Source organism: Lissotriton vulgaris, chromosome 1_1, assembly GCF_964263255.1.
Source record: "Lissotriton vulgaris chromosome 1_1, aLisVul1.2, whole genome shotgun sequence".
NCBI classification, from domain to species: Eukaryota; Metazoa; Chordata; class Amphibia; order Caudata; family Salamandridae; genus Lissotriton; species Lissotriton vulgaris.
Genome location: NC_141685.1, coordinates 950,058,677 through 950,072,847, shown reverse-complemented (window position 1 = coordinate 950,072,847; position 14,171 = coordinate 950,058,677). Strand labels below are relative to the sequence as shown.

The 14,171-nt window shown below is 46.0% G+C and overlaps 1 protein-coding gene across 2 annotated transcripts in view; it reads right to left on the bottom strand.

Annotated features, from left to right (window-relative positions):
- ASIC1 (acid sensing ion channel subunit 1) overlaps positions 1-14,171 on the bottom strand; it is a 547,380-nt gene that overhangs the window by 113,422 nt on the left and 419,787 nt on the right. The window contains exon 1 of one of the 2 annotated variants that reach the window (XM_086959330.1): positions 9,134-10,051. The exons of the other annotated variant lie outside the window; for it this stretch is intronic. Coding sequence (XP_086815456.1) covers positions 9,134-9,769 — 636 coding nt within the window. The 5' untranslated portion in view covers positions 9,770-10,051. Of the gene's footprint in view, positions 1-9,133; positions 10,052-14,171 lie in introns of those variants that run through there. 2 annotated transcript variants of the gene reach the window in all.

The window sequence follows — 14,171 nt, the reverse complement described above, 5'->3', positions numbered from 1 at the left end:
CAGTAGGGCACCATACAAGGCACAGTACATCTCTTTCAGGAGATGAAGAAATATGGGGCCCGATGTAGGTAATCCCAGATTACCGATTCTTAAATACCGAATCATACCGATTCGGAATTTAAGAACTGGCAATCGGGATGTAGGTAATTTTACCGATTTAATTACCGAATTGGTATGATTCGGTAATTACCGAATCGGTATTTACAGATTCGGTAATTGCCATTTATTCCTATGGGCCTGGAGGCTGGGGCACTGGGGCAGGACTTGGGAAATGCTTATCAGGTGTGTCCTCAAACGCTGCTGCTGCTCTTTCCTTCCCTGCCTGTGAACAAGGACAGCAATGTCTGAAACGCGTAAGGCTTCAGAGACTTTGAATTTGGTGGGTGTGATCCTGTCTGCACTGCGGTCTTCAAAATAAAGGTGTTAATCCTCACGAGTGGCGTCTCCACTTTGTGGCAACCTCTTCTGATGTATATATATATATATATATATATATATATATATATATATATCCATCCCACTCTTGGTCTCTGAGTCCCGCAATAAATTGCAGAATTGCATGCACAGCTAAACTCCAACATGGCCGGTTTATTTTTGAAAGCCAACTCTCATATCGTGCCACAACTACATCCTGTTGCACCACATGCCTCCGTCTCCTGAGCCAACACGGAATCTGCTTCCTTGATTGCTAAGTTACCAAATTGCATGGAAGCAGCTCCAGGATTGGCAGGAGCAGGTAAACCCAGCGCTCCTCAGAAGACTGAGGGTTTGCAACTTCAACCCCCGGCTCACCAACGATACACTTATGAGAAGCCTCAAGTGCATATGTCAAGTTGGAAGCAGAAAGGCACCCATCCAACCAGACATGCACACTTTTGTTTAAGCCAAGCTTGCGGTGAAGCCCCACCCATGTCTGCCCATCCTGCACTCCCACTCATTCTGTTGACAGTGACACCTGCCCTAAAATGAAAATATTGTGGGCGCCCAGCCAGGAAAAACCAACCTAATCTTAGATTGATTTACTATTACTACTGTAGCCGAGGGGGCAACCAATGTAGGAGGAGATACACCAGCACTCTAATGGGGCAGCCGTCCCTGAGTAAATCCTTTTAGCCAGTGGGAGCATACAGGCTTTGAAAAACAGAGGGAGTAAACTAGCTCCCTGGGCTACTTCACAAGTATGAGAGAAGACTGAAAGGCAGTGATGGCAAATACCTGTGATCTGTCTGTTAAACAAGGCTTTATCAAGTCTGACACCATCATTCTAAGTACAAGGACTTAGAACAGCAGATGAGGTCAGCACTCATCGGTAAAGGGTGGCCACGCTCTAAGGATACTAAAAGATCAGGAAATTTACGTTCAGCGAGTCTAACTGGCCATCATTTACATAGCCAATGATTATCCTGAAAATCTGCCATGGAACCTGCTCTTGTGGTCCTTCCTGCTATAAACTGATGAAAATGTAGTGGTCCACGTTGTTGAAAGCTCTCCCAGGGTTGCTGCCAACCTCGGCGCACTATTGTTCAAGATGGGGGTATGTATGTATGTATGTATATGGCATTTCAATAGTGCAAACGTAACCAAAGGGCAGCAGAGCGCTGTACATGTTAAAAGGCAAGGTTAAAATGGGTTAGTAATAGGAGAGGAAGCTGAGTTTTGGACGGTTCATGCACTGCGATAAATGACTCTCCACCTCCTGCTGGCCTGAAACCTGGCTATACCGGGTGGGTAAAGTGTTGCATCCCTATGCGCTCAAGAAGCCCAGCGGGAGCATGGCAGATTCAGACGTGCTGTAGAAGGGTGACTACAGCCTTTCTGATCATGCAGTGGTCTGCCCCGGTGCAAGTGAATAATACATATCCTTTACCAGGGTACCTGAAATGCCCCACCTCGGAGCAAGCTATTTACAAATATATGTGAGACACACATCATTGAGAGAGCTTGAGGGGTTATTAATGGTCACAAGTCAGAGTTTATGGAAATTGTAAAAGGGTCATAGTAGGTGTGAATACTGATTTTTTTGGGTGGGTGACTGAATGGTAGTGTATCTTTACTGACCAAGGTATTGATGGTTAGTCTCATCTAGATTTACCAGTGGGTGAAATGCACTGGATGCAATAGTTGAAGAACTGGCTTCACCTCCCACTGAGATGCACCAAACACAATAGCTACGAGGGCTGCTCCAATCCCCCACTGAAATGCTTTGTGCACAATGGAGGACAGAACTACTACCTCCCCCATTAATCCAGAAAGGAAAGAAAACCAGGAACAAACCACAGCAAATTTACTGCTTGTCATTGGGAGTTGGAGCACCTCTTTCATCTGCTGTACCCATTGCACAGGGACAGCTGTGGCGCAGCGGCCAGAGCGACTGACTCTGGAGCACGTGCTCACGGTTCGATCACTGGCAGCCGCTCGGTTCATCATCATGTGACTCTGGGCAATAGCTTACTCCACATTGAAACGCATGGCGCATATTAGATTAAGGGGCGCTACAACTCTCATCCACTGAGCGCAAAAAGGTAAGAGACCTACAGAGGACAGATCAGCTCCACTCTATTGACATGTATAGTACACAAGATACAGTGGGCCTACCCTAACTCCCTACTGAAAGCAATAAATAACTCCAGATTTGTTAAGCGCAACTTATCACCCCTAAAGGTATACAGGCGCCGGGTGCCATCAGGGAGATGAAATCCAGACCTAAACCCAGTCCTTAGTTCAAACTCGACTACACAATTGAACTTCATTTCTTCAGTGCTTAATTTGTAAAATAATAAGTGGCGAGGCCTTCAGTTCTGCAAAGAAGACCGCAGCAGACATTCTTGAATGTTATTGGTGCCGAAAACCCATGCTGCAGAGCCTTGATTTAATCTCATGCCTCTTTCTTCCACCACCAAACAATTCCTGTCCCTCAATCTTAATCTTTCACTTTCTTTTTCCTCCATGATTTCTTTCTTTGTCACTGTTTTCCATCTTTCTCTTCCTCCTATTTTCCCCTTTTGTGCTTTTCTCTCTCTCTTGCTCTGGGTCAAAGTCTAAGAAGGAAAAATAAGTGCCGGTCTACAAAAATGAGTGCCAACAGGTCCCCACCAGCTCAAAATAAGCACTGCCCTTCTTCCAGATCCCACCAAAATCTAGTCATTCCCCCCCAAAAGCCTGTCCAAAACCCAGAAACAAGCCAGTTTAAAGTTCCTAAGAGCAGAGTGCATCTCACCCGGTTCTTAATCACTAAACTGGTTTTGGTTCCTGGTTTTTCACGGTTCTCTTTTTCAGAACTACATGCATCACTTACAACGTCATACAGTAGAGCTCTCCAACTTTATACCAACTAGGAAAAAACAGAGGGACATATTATCAAGAAGGGTGTTAAAATGATCGCTGCTTTAGCGGCAGGAAACTGCCGTTAAAGCTGAGATAATGGGCTTGATAATGTGCCCTTGAGAATTCCCATAGAAGCCCATATTCACACCAGAACATGGGCTTCTATGGAAATTCAGAAGGACATATTATCAAGCCCATTATCGCCGCTTTAGCGGTAGTTTCCTGCCGCTACAGCGGCAATAATTTTAGCGCAGATACTTGATAATATGCCCCAGAATGTCAAAGAGCAAAGTTATGCTTACTCAAGAAATGTTAAAAATTCAAGAGACATCTCAGCCCATGCTGCTCTCATGCAGAACCAAGACTCAGGAGGAGCATTCCCAGTAACACTCAGAGCAACAACCTCATGCCTTCAAGACAGGGCTGAAAGGATTTCTTTTAAACAGTCCATTCCATTTAAACGCTTGAGCTAAAGCTTACCCGATTGTAACGTTAGCAACCAAAACAACAGAGAAACGGGAAGTCAAACCCCTTTTCTTCCTTCTTTAATCACAGATATCCAGGAGGCCAAGAAAATCTATGAAGAAGCCTGCTGTTCAAATGTCACTGGTTATGGCTTCGTGTTTACTTGCACATACTGTTGCTTTAAACTGTTGCCTACAAAACAGTATCCTGTTTGCAAATGCATAAAGCGCTCTGATGTCTATTAGAAAAGGTCAATTAAATAAATAAGTTAACAGTCTGGTAATCAATGTGCATCATGCATATATCAGGCCAGGGTGCATGAAACTACAACAGCCAGCCAATCCTACAGAAACCCACTACCCTCGGGACCAGACCGAAAATAGGCTGTTTGGGTGATTAGCATCCATCAACTGAGTATTAACTGATCCTCTAATGTGAACCTGAGCTGGTTTCTACATTTAATGTAATTTACTCGCCATGCTTGATTTTTTTTAATGCGCTAGGCTTTGATATTTTAGCTCAGGCTCTTAAGTACTCTTATGAACCATGTCTGTGACCGATCTTTACTCAACAGTTCTCATTTTTTGTGTTGTTGAAAATTATGGGTTTGATTTAAAGCTCCGTGCTCACTGAAAATCCTTCTTTTTCTGGAGGAGAATCCAATGTTAAATTTTCTCCATTTTAGGGAGGCTGTGTCATGGGGAATTAAGCTGCTGGATTCTACTCCATAGTCAGCATTTGCTCCAGAAACTGGAAGAATGTCAGTTACCACTAACCACTAAAAGAGTCCTTGGGGCATATTATCAAGGATGGCGTTAAAATTATCGCCGTTTTATCGGCAGAAAACTGCTGCTAAAGCGGCGATAATGAGCTTGATAATATGCCCTGGAGAATTCTAATAGAAGCCCATGTTCACACCAGAACATGGGTTTCTATTGGAATTCACAAGGCCATATAATCAAGCCCATTATCGCTTCTTTAGCAGCAGTTTTCTGCCGCTAAAACAGTGATAATTTTTAACGCCCTGCTTGATAATATGCCCTCTTGTCACTTCAAAGAACCATTTAGAACTTAAAAGAGCAAAAGACTCAACCGTTTTATGAGAGGTGACTGTACAAGTATATCATTGCTTAATTTGTAAAATAATAAGAGCTGGTGCACAAACTTTATCTCTTAAGCCCATGGCTGAAGCTGCTGAATGTTGGAGTTGCTGAACACCAAGGCTATCCAATCCTGATACCACCTCATGCCACTTCCATCCACTACCATCCACTCCCTGCCCCTCAAGCTCACTCCTGTAAGGTTCTTTTTCATCCCTGCTTTCTCCCTTTGTCAATGTTTTTTCCATCATCCTCTTCCCCTTTCTTTCCCCATTTTCTGCCTTTTTCTCTTCTTCTCGGTCAAAGTCTAAAGATAGAAAAAAAATGATTGGTCCCCACAAAAGAGTGCTTGTCGGCCCCATCTGCAACACACCTGCTCAAATTAAGCTCTGGAGCATACATTACCCGGGGTTTGTATGCAAGCATGTAATTTTTTACTGTCATTGCTAGATGTCGAAACATGTAGACATGTGACTCTTTCTGAAAGCCACAGGCCGTCCGCTCCCAGAGGTCGATGTTTTTAGATTCATTTCAGCAGATTGACAAATTAGTTCTCAATGCAGTTTTAATCTCGGTTTTGTTCATTCCACCCTGTTTTTATCCAGATTGTTGGTCATTAATATCTCAAAACTGATGATTTTATATATTTTAATTGGGTGTTTTAATTAGGCCTGGGCGGCAAATTCCGTTCCGCTCGTGGAATTTGCGGAATTTGCGCAAACAGCGATCGCGAACAGTAAAAAAGCATTGCGAACAAGCAATTCCACGTGTTCGCGGAATTTCTGCGTGTTCGGGGAGATTTTTATCGTTTCGCAGAGATTTGCGTAACGCGATTACTCAAATTCCGCCCACCCCTAGTTTTAATAACTTGTATGTATTCAATTGCTATTCTGCCCATATTGCATGCTTTTATGGGTGTTCGCAGACGAATGAAGAGAATTCTGTTTCTGATTCTCAACCAGGGTCCCTTTCCAGTCCCGAAAGATGGTACTTCACACAAATGGAGGCTCTTTATAAAACTAGTTGTATGCTGGCTTCAAGTTTCTTCATGCGCCATTAGACGTGAGGAGAAGCGGATAAAACACTTTCCACCTACAATTCCAGTAAAAGGGACCTTGGTGATGTGTGACGCAGCCTCTCCCCCCACAAACCCAGGAAGCCTCGTGCCGAGACATTTACTCCAGTGTCACTCGACACCATTGCCTTGTCTCCGGTCTAGCGGCCCTGCCACCTGGGACAGGAAAGGGACACATTGATTTGTAATACGAGTCCTAGACATCGAGCTGAAACGTAGGTTTGCCAGTAAGACAGCTCACTAGCCTAAAGTGCCTGCTGCTGTGATCTGTGTGAAACCAGCAAGTCAAGGGTTTCTATCTCGGCAGGTGCGACGTGGCCACCTGCTCTGTCTTGTATGATAAAACACTGACTCATGTAGTCCAAAGTCCTTATGTAACGCAACTGGTTCTTTAGTAAAGCGCTCTGACACCTTCGGGTAATGTTCGCGCTATATAAAAAACGCATTAAATAAATGAAAGTAAATTAAACTGGTTATGACAACGCATCCTGTATGAGGAGGTACACCGCTGCAACATGGCGGCAGGAAATACTATATAGAAAACATAATCATTATTATTAGTAGTAGTTTTATTGTTATTAGTAGTATCTGACCCTTTTCAGTGGATTGTCGTTCCACTTTAGGCCGGAAACTGGTGCTGCGTAGAGAGGTGACGTGAATCTATCTGGGGGATGTTCCATGTCCTCAACACTGCACCCGACGCAGTACTGCTTGATGGGTGTCCTTCCGCAAAATCAGCATTTTCGCCAGAGGACAAAGAGTCCCTGGAAGGGGGTTAGAGGAGCAGGAAAAACTCCCAGCACTGAACATGAACCCCTCAACCTATGGTCTATGTGTATCTACCGCCCCCAACTACATTTCCATAAGGCACTTTTAGTATAAAAAGGGTGTTAATTGAACATCTTCAATTGAAAAACCATCGCCCCATAACTAGGGTGACCACGCGTCCCGGATTTCCCAGGACTGTCCCTGTTTTACCCAGCTGTCCCAGCAGATTTCAGGAAATTTAGCTCATGTCCAAGGCCGGACTGGGAACCACAACCGGCCCTGGCAAATTGCTTGGCCGGCCCCACTGGGGGGGGGGGGGGGGGGGGGGGGTGTTGGAGGTGCTGCCGAGCTCTTTTCCGGGGCCGTTTTGCGACTGATTTTGTCACAGGGCTATGCTGCAAAAACGGACTTGTAACAAAAACGCCCCCCCCCCCCTGGTGCCCGCTATGGCCAGTCCGGGCCTGCTCATGTCCCGGTTTTTAGAGAGGGTCGACTGAAAACCGGGGGCAGTGCCTTTTTATGTTTCACAAACAGGGATAATTAGCAGTTGTTTCAAGAAAGCAATTTAATTAACAGGAAAGCTACTGGGTTTAAAAAATTGAATTGTATGTATGTTCTAACTGCTTGTTCTGTAATTCTCTGCTGAGGAGCGCTGTCCTTCCGTGCGCTCGCTTGAAGTAAAATTGTAGTACTTCTATTTATGTGAAATGTCCCAGTTTTTGGCTTTAACATTTTAGTCACCCTACCCATACACACCCCTAGTTCACATAGTAACCCCCAATGGAAAGAAAAGCTAATCCAGAAAGAAGATCTGGAAAAAAAAACTATATTTTATGTACACTTCTATTATTCAATGTAAGCAATCATATAGAATGGCTTTAATTCTAGTTTTCGAACAGTGACAATGATTTCATTTGAAAGCCAAAACCCGACTGCAGAATGTCTCCGAGGAAGGTATGAAATCCCATTTTTTGCACCAATCAGTCACATTTGAATGTACATGTTCAATTTTTGGGTCCAGTGGTGATGCACGACAGCCTTCTGCGTTGGAGCGCAAGCATTCTGAAATTACTTCTTGATTCCGCCTACCACACAAGCCCCCTTCAGTGCCTGGTACAGGGGTTACTTTGCTTCTTTTTCATTTACCAAACCTAACAATGAACATATTTGATCTTTCGTGCCCGGTAAATCTTCCAATAAGAATAGTAGATGGAATCACTTTCTCTGGCTCTTCTAAATTTTTCACAATGGCTTTTAAATGTCTTGGCAAAGCAAATATAAAAAGAAAAGCCATAGTAAATAGAAATATAGGGTTCACTGGTCTAATCTGGCATATTTTCTCCAATGTTACTTCCTCCAACATCCTCAAATTCCTAAATTTGCTTTATATTTTTTGCTAGGGAACCCCATTTTTTCACGTGTGAATCGCTGGAAGTAGGTGGGAAATAGTACCATTTTGAAGGGAAAAATGTGCCTATTTTTGTAAACATTAGTAGTTGAAATCACCTGTCACATAGGATGTTGAAGAGGAATCTACACAACTGCCCTGTGGTAATCAAAGGTAGACAGGCCTGTGGGAAGTTTGGTAAATACTTTGAAGGAGTTGACTGTGGAAGGCAAGAGAGACCGGGGCAGGGTCAGTCACAAGCCTCTGACTCTACCTTGTCAATGGAGTTTTTTTTGAGGATCCGGCCTGTCAAGAAATCTCTACATTTCACTCTTTGTCTGTCAACCTTTGATCCATAGCTAATGCTATTGGCCCAGCGGACTTTGTAAATAATTTATATTAAGATGAATTGTATTGCTTCTTATCATTTATATAGCACACTTCATAAAATACATTGCCGCCTGGTGTTTAATGGGAGGCATCCACCTTTCCCCGTCTCAGTGGCACACATTTTAATGTTCTCAGAAGGATGAAAGGCTAAAGTACCCCTGCCACCATTAGAGCTTATTACTTCATGTAAAAGAGAGTTCTCTGCATTTGGATGACAACCGTCTAAACTAACTTTGACGTGAGCCAAACTATGATATGGGTCACATCTAGTCTCTTAAATTCGCCATTCTTGTTCCTGCCTCCTAATCCAAACACATTACCAAAAACATAACTTGCAAAGGGTCTGCACACACCGATCATCTGGATCGAAAGAAGAACTGAAGGGGCTGCCTCTATTTTGTTTTTATACAATATGGTCTCCCTACAGTTGGCATGGGAAGGTCCCAGGATGGACTGGGTGATTAATTTTATCTCAGAATTTACATTGCCCAAGATGGCGGAAAAAGCAGCCTCTATGATCAAGAGCCGAAAAGACCTCTAATGTCCCATAACTTTCAGTTTTTCCTGGTTCTTCCTGATTGCCACACTGCCCACCATAAAGTCTGATGATCTTTCATGCCTTACCGTAATGAAGTCCTCTGTGCTGCAATTCTTGCCCCTGTACTTGCAGTCCAGCAGCATGTCTTCCAGTCGGTGGCCGGTGCGGTTGTACATCGCATATAGGTCGTACACTTTGTCAAATTGGTCCTGCCTTGTGGCCGGGGAGAAGCCGGGATCTGTGTCGCCCATTGAGTTCTCATTGTAGTCCAAGAGGGGTGCCAGGAAGAGGAGGTCGGCGTAGTCGATCTGGGATACCCGGAAGCGGTTAAAGTTGCAGAAGGTGATGGCAGGGAAGACCATGATAGAACTGTCCTGCTCGTCCAGCAGAGTGACGTGATGATATTCCATGTAGAAGTTCACCCTGTCCCCCACCTGAAAAAGGAACATTGAGAGAGAGAACAAGAAGGCGCAGGCCCACAACCCCTGTCTTACACCAAAGCCCTTTTCCACAAAGATGTGGTTCGCCCCATGCAATGTACAACTGCTAGCAAAGGCGGCAATGTCGGCTGCCTCTTCTTCTTCCTCCTCCTCTTCTTCCTCCACCTCACCTCGCTCGTACGGAAACTCATCCATGCTCTCCTCACTCTTCCCAGTTCCAGCCTCGTCCAATGAGTCTTCATTGGAGGTGAAGGACACAGTGCAAAAAATCTGAATGGGCATTTCTCACCCGGCGACCCAGATGGTGTCAGGGAACGTCTCCTCACCTCCCCTTTAGTTGTTGCACATTTGTAGCAGCTCAAGATCCCGAACAAACCTTGTCGTCTCCCAGAAGGCTGTTGAAAGTGTTCAGAACTCCCCACAGCTCCAATTTGTTTTTCCACTTCCAGTCCTCCAGATCCCAGGTGGGTTTCTGCGATGCTCAAGCACACACTGGACTGAACTTTAACCAGGTGAGTGGACAGTGCTGTCTCGATGCTACCCCAATGTTCAGCACGGCGGTGTGCCTGCTTACAAGCCTTTTTCCAGAGCCAGAGTCAGGACAGCACTGGAGGGCCAAGTGAATAATTGATGAAGACCCGCTGCTGCCTCCTTGGCCAGGCAGAGATGGGCGGGCTCTCTGGGTGGAGCCAGGGCAGGAACATCTGGCCAAATGACGCTTGCACCACCGCAGCCCAGATGCAGAAGAGACTTCCAGAGTGCTGAGACATAATAAGCACTTCCTGAATCTGAGATCTGAGCACTCCTTTTAAACTTTCGATGCAAGAGGGGTCAATGCGTCATTCGGCATCTTCTCTAGTTTCATCCCTTCCTCCTTTGCGTTACGGGCCCTTGGACCCATCCGTCCCTCCCTCCATCTCAGCTTACTTAACACCTCTCTAATCTTTCCTTCCTTTCTCATGTTCCACGCAGCCACATTCCCGATTTTGTCTCTAATGCTTCTTCGGTCGTTTCTAATCCCTTTACCAAATTCTCTTCTCCACCCCCTACCTCATTGCCCCAACTTTCCTTTTGTTTCTCTTTCTTCCTTGCTGTTTTCTGTTTATATTTCTTTGCATTGCTCCTTCCTCCACATTTTCAAACACAGTATAGCACATCAGTGATTTCTACAGGACAGTGAGATAACAAACTGAGAAGGGGAGGGGATTTTCGAAGCTAAAAGGCAGTTATGTGTAGGGAAGGACAAAATATATTTTTAGACTAACCGGAGGCGGAACAGTGAGCCATTGTGTTCTGCCTTGATTTAGTTCTGAAGCCATCCTTTCGGCTGGGAATTTTGAGCTTCTAGTTGTGTTGGTGTGTGATAATGGCATTCTGAAGTTCCTATTGGTCGGTGCAAGTATTCTGGAATTTTGCTTCGTTCATTGGCTGGTGGTTGTTTGTAAAAACAGAATTTTGGCACCTTCCCTGTCTTGTGAGTGTTAGCCTTTATTTGGTTTTGTGCCTCTTATATAATCGAGAATGTTGACACTGAAGGTGTTTTGAATTTTGAACCTCCTGATATTTTGATTGCCTTATTGACTGGCCCGAGTGACTCCCAATTGTGTTTTTGCTGTGTTTCAGAGGCTAGTGGGTGTTTGGACTCTTGTTGGCTGGTGGGTGTTACTGCTGATTGTATTTTGAGCCTCTCGTTGGCTGGTTGGTGTGAGGACTTATTATATTCCACGACTCCTATTGGCTAGCGCTTTAGTTTGAAGGCCATGTGAATATTCTTTTGGGTAGTGATTGGGTGGTGGTGTTGATAGGTATTTGATGCTTCCAGTGACTCCTGAGTGTTAGCGCTGATTGCATTTTGAGCATCCTATTCACTAGTGAACCTTATCTCCTATAGAATGTATGCACTTTAATTGGCTGTTGAATATTAGCCATTGAGTATCGATTTGGCTGCTGGATTTTAGTACTAATGATTTTATGACGTCTCTTATTGGCTGGTGGTGTTAATGTTGAAGAAGGTTTGAGGCCTCTCATAGGCTCATTGGTGGTGTGGTTCTAGGGCTCTTACTGCTGGTTCGTTGTAAAGATGACTTTGAATCGAGTTATTGGATTGGTGGGTCGAACAGATTTGAGGCTTCTTGTAATCTCGTGGGTGTTAGCTCTGAAGGGGTTTGTAAGCCTCTTACTTTCTGGTGGGTGTTAGTACTGATGGAACATTGAGGCCTCCAATTGAATGGTCGCTGGTGAGGCCAAAGCCTGTCTCATGAGGGTTAGCAATGATGGAATCTGATGTTCTTGCCTGAAGGTGGGGTGAGTTACTAAAGGCGAACAGGGCACTGAAAAACTTCCACCTTAGGCAGCAGTAAGCGTTTGTCCACTGTTAAAAACGTCAGACTTGGGAACGCTGGGAACATTTTGCTGCAAGCACTTCGTATGTTTAGTTCATCTTTTACACCATGGGGGCATTGGAGCGCTGCAGGCGGGTTATCCTGTTTAACCCCATGGGTGTTAGGATACGTGCACGCACATCACATTACTAGAGTGTTCTCAGCTGCACTCTGCTGAAGACCTGCTTGCATTAGAGGCTGACCCCTGCTTGCCCAAATTATCCCCTGGCACCACTTCTGCGGTCCTGTCCTCTCCGTCTGGCTCCATCATAAGAGACATTAGAGGTAACCACAATGTAACATTGAGCTGGCAAAAATCAGCGTATCCTAACCTGGAGCACTGACAGATGGGAAATGGGCGGTCCGCCCAGGAAGTGGTCTTGCGATAGGAGATGGGCCTGGCCTAGTACGCGTGGGGGTGTGGAGGAAAGAGAACAGCCTCTTCCAGGCAGCCCTGAGCACTCTGTCTCAGAGAAGCGTTCATCGTCTGCCCCAAATGCAGCCTCTTGTTTAGCTATGAGGAAAGGCGCTGTCACGGTGTTCCCAAAAACAGAAATTAGGCAGCCCGCGGCACACACAGTGTGCCTGCTAAAAAGGGCCGCCACCTTAGTCCCTTGCTCATTGCACCATCAGGGTTCAAGCAAGCCGGGCCGAAGACGGCTGAAATGCCAGAAACCGGTCCCCGGAAGCTTGTTTCGTTCCCAGTATAAGAATTGGCTTGGTAGTTTGGTCTTCCCTGTTCCCATGATGCACTGGGCCAGGGTCAGACTAATTTGCATATGGGATGGTGCAGTGAGCGAAAAAACGGTGATGGATCAAGCCCTGATCTTTGGACTGGGTAAGAGTGGTCTGCTTAATTCAGACACTCTGTTCATCGCTACCCCCTTTTCTGAATCATATTAGGCACATCCCCATGTCTAGTTGTGGGGACCCCGGAGAGTCCTAAGTCTGCCGCAGATTCCTTGTCAGTTCCGGCGCATCTTTGGATTGGGGCAAGCTACTTATACCTGTTCCCGCCCATCTGGCTGTCCTTTTGGTTCCTCCTGGTCATGCCGTTCCCTCCCAAACGCATACCCGGTGTGCTGGCTGGGGTGCGTAGCCAGGGAACGAACATGTTAACTTGTTAATTTGTGTTGCAGGCGGCGCTACTGGGCTATTCAGAGGCTGAATGGTACATAGTGGTGGTACCCTCTTCAGGAGCCCAATATGGGTGCACACACCAAACAACCCCAGTAGTCTTTACGGCTGGACCCTGGAGGAAAGCTATGGTGTGGAAAATTGATACGGTTTGATGAACATTATCTACGCCATCTTCCCTTTTTGCCCCGATGCCGCACTCTTCGTCACGCACACCCACCACTTTAGCTGCCTTGACCAGAACCACCCTCTGCACACCCCTGACCCCCAACACGGTTCCTCACCCACACAAGCACCTCCACGCACTGATCACTCCCGCTTTCACATGCCTTGCGCGTAAGCGGCAGCCATTTTTAGCACCATGGCCCCTCTGCCCCTCGCTGATGGCCAGCGCGTCTCTCACTCTCTTTCTTAGCCTCGCAGGCATCCCCCGCATGCTGACAACCCCCTCGCTCTCCTTGGGTCATAAACCCCTCTTCAGCGCAGATCTGCCTCAGAATCCCATCCTGTTCCCAGCGCGACACCTCCCTTCATTCCTTTCATAGTCTCAAGCCCTTTGATGCAAACCCCCCTCTTTCCTGTGTGCCCGTCTGTCTTCCTTGTTCCCAAGCCACCACCTGGCCCTGCGGATACTGTTTATTACCCCGTACAGTAGGAAGCCTCCCCTTATCAAAGGACCCCCAAGTCGATCGAACACCCTTAGATCCGACCAACCCCACACCTTCCGTGAATCGGCGGAATGTCCAGCTGCACGATAATCATCACCTGTTGTGACCGGGGCGGGGGGCTTCAACTGTAAATGTGTGGGAACGGGCTTGAAGCGGGGATTCCTAGGATGCTTTTCCAAACATCAAAGTATTGACGACTATGTGTTTCATGTAATAAAGCAGTAAACCTGAGTATAAGAGGCCAGGCCTCAGAGATGCGGTTAGAGCACCTCGTGACGATACTTGCTGTCCGAATTGATGTGTTCTCCTCCGGAGAGAATAAACCCTCGTTTCCTGCCTTTCAGTCTCCAGCGCCTGCTTCTTCATTGATTAATATTGGTGGGTCATAGAGGCGACACCGCCGGGCAACACAAAAGGGTCTTTTGGTTACTGGTTGTCTTTGCACCCTTTTACAATTGGCGTCCCAAGCGTGGGGCCCATCAGCGACTCGTGGATCCA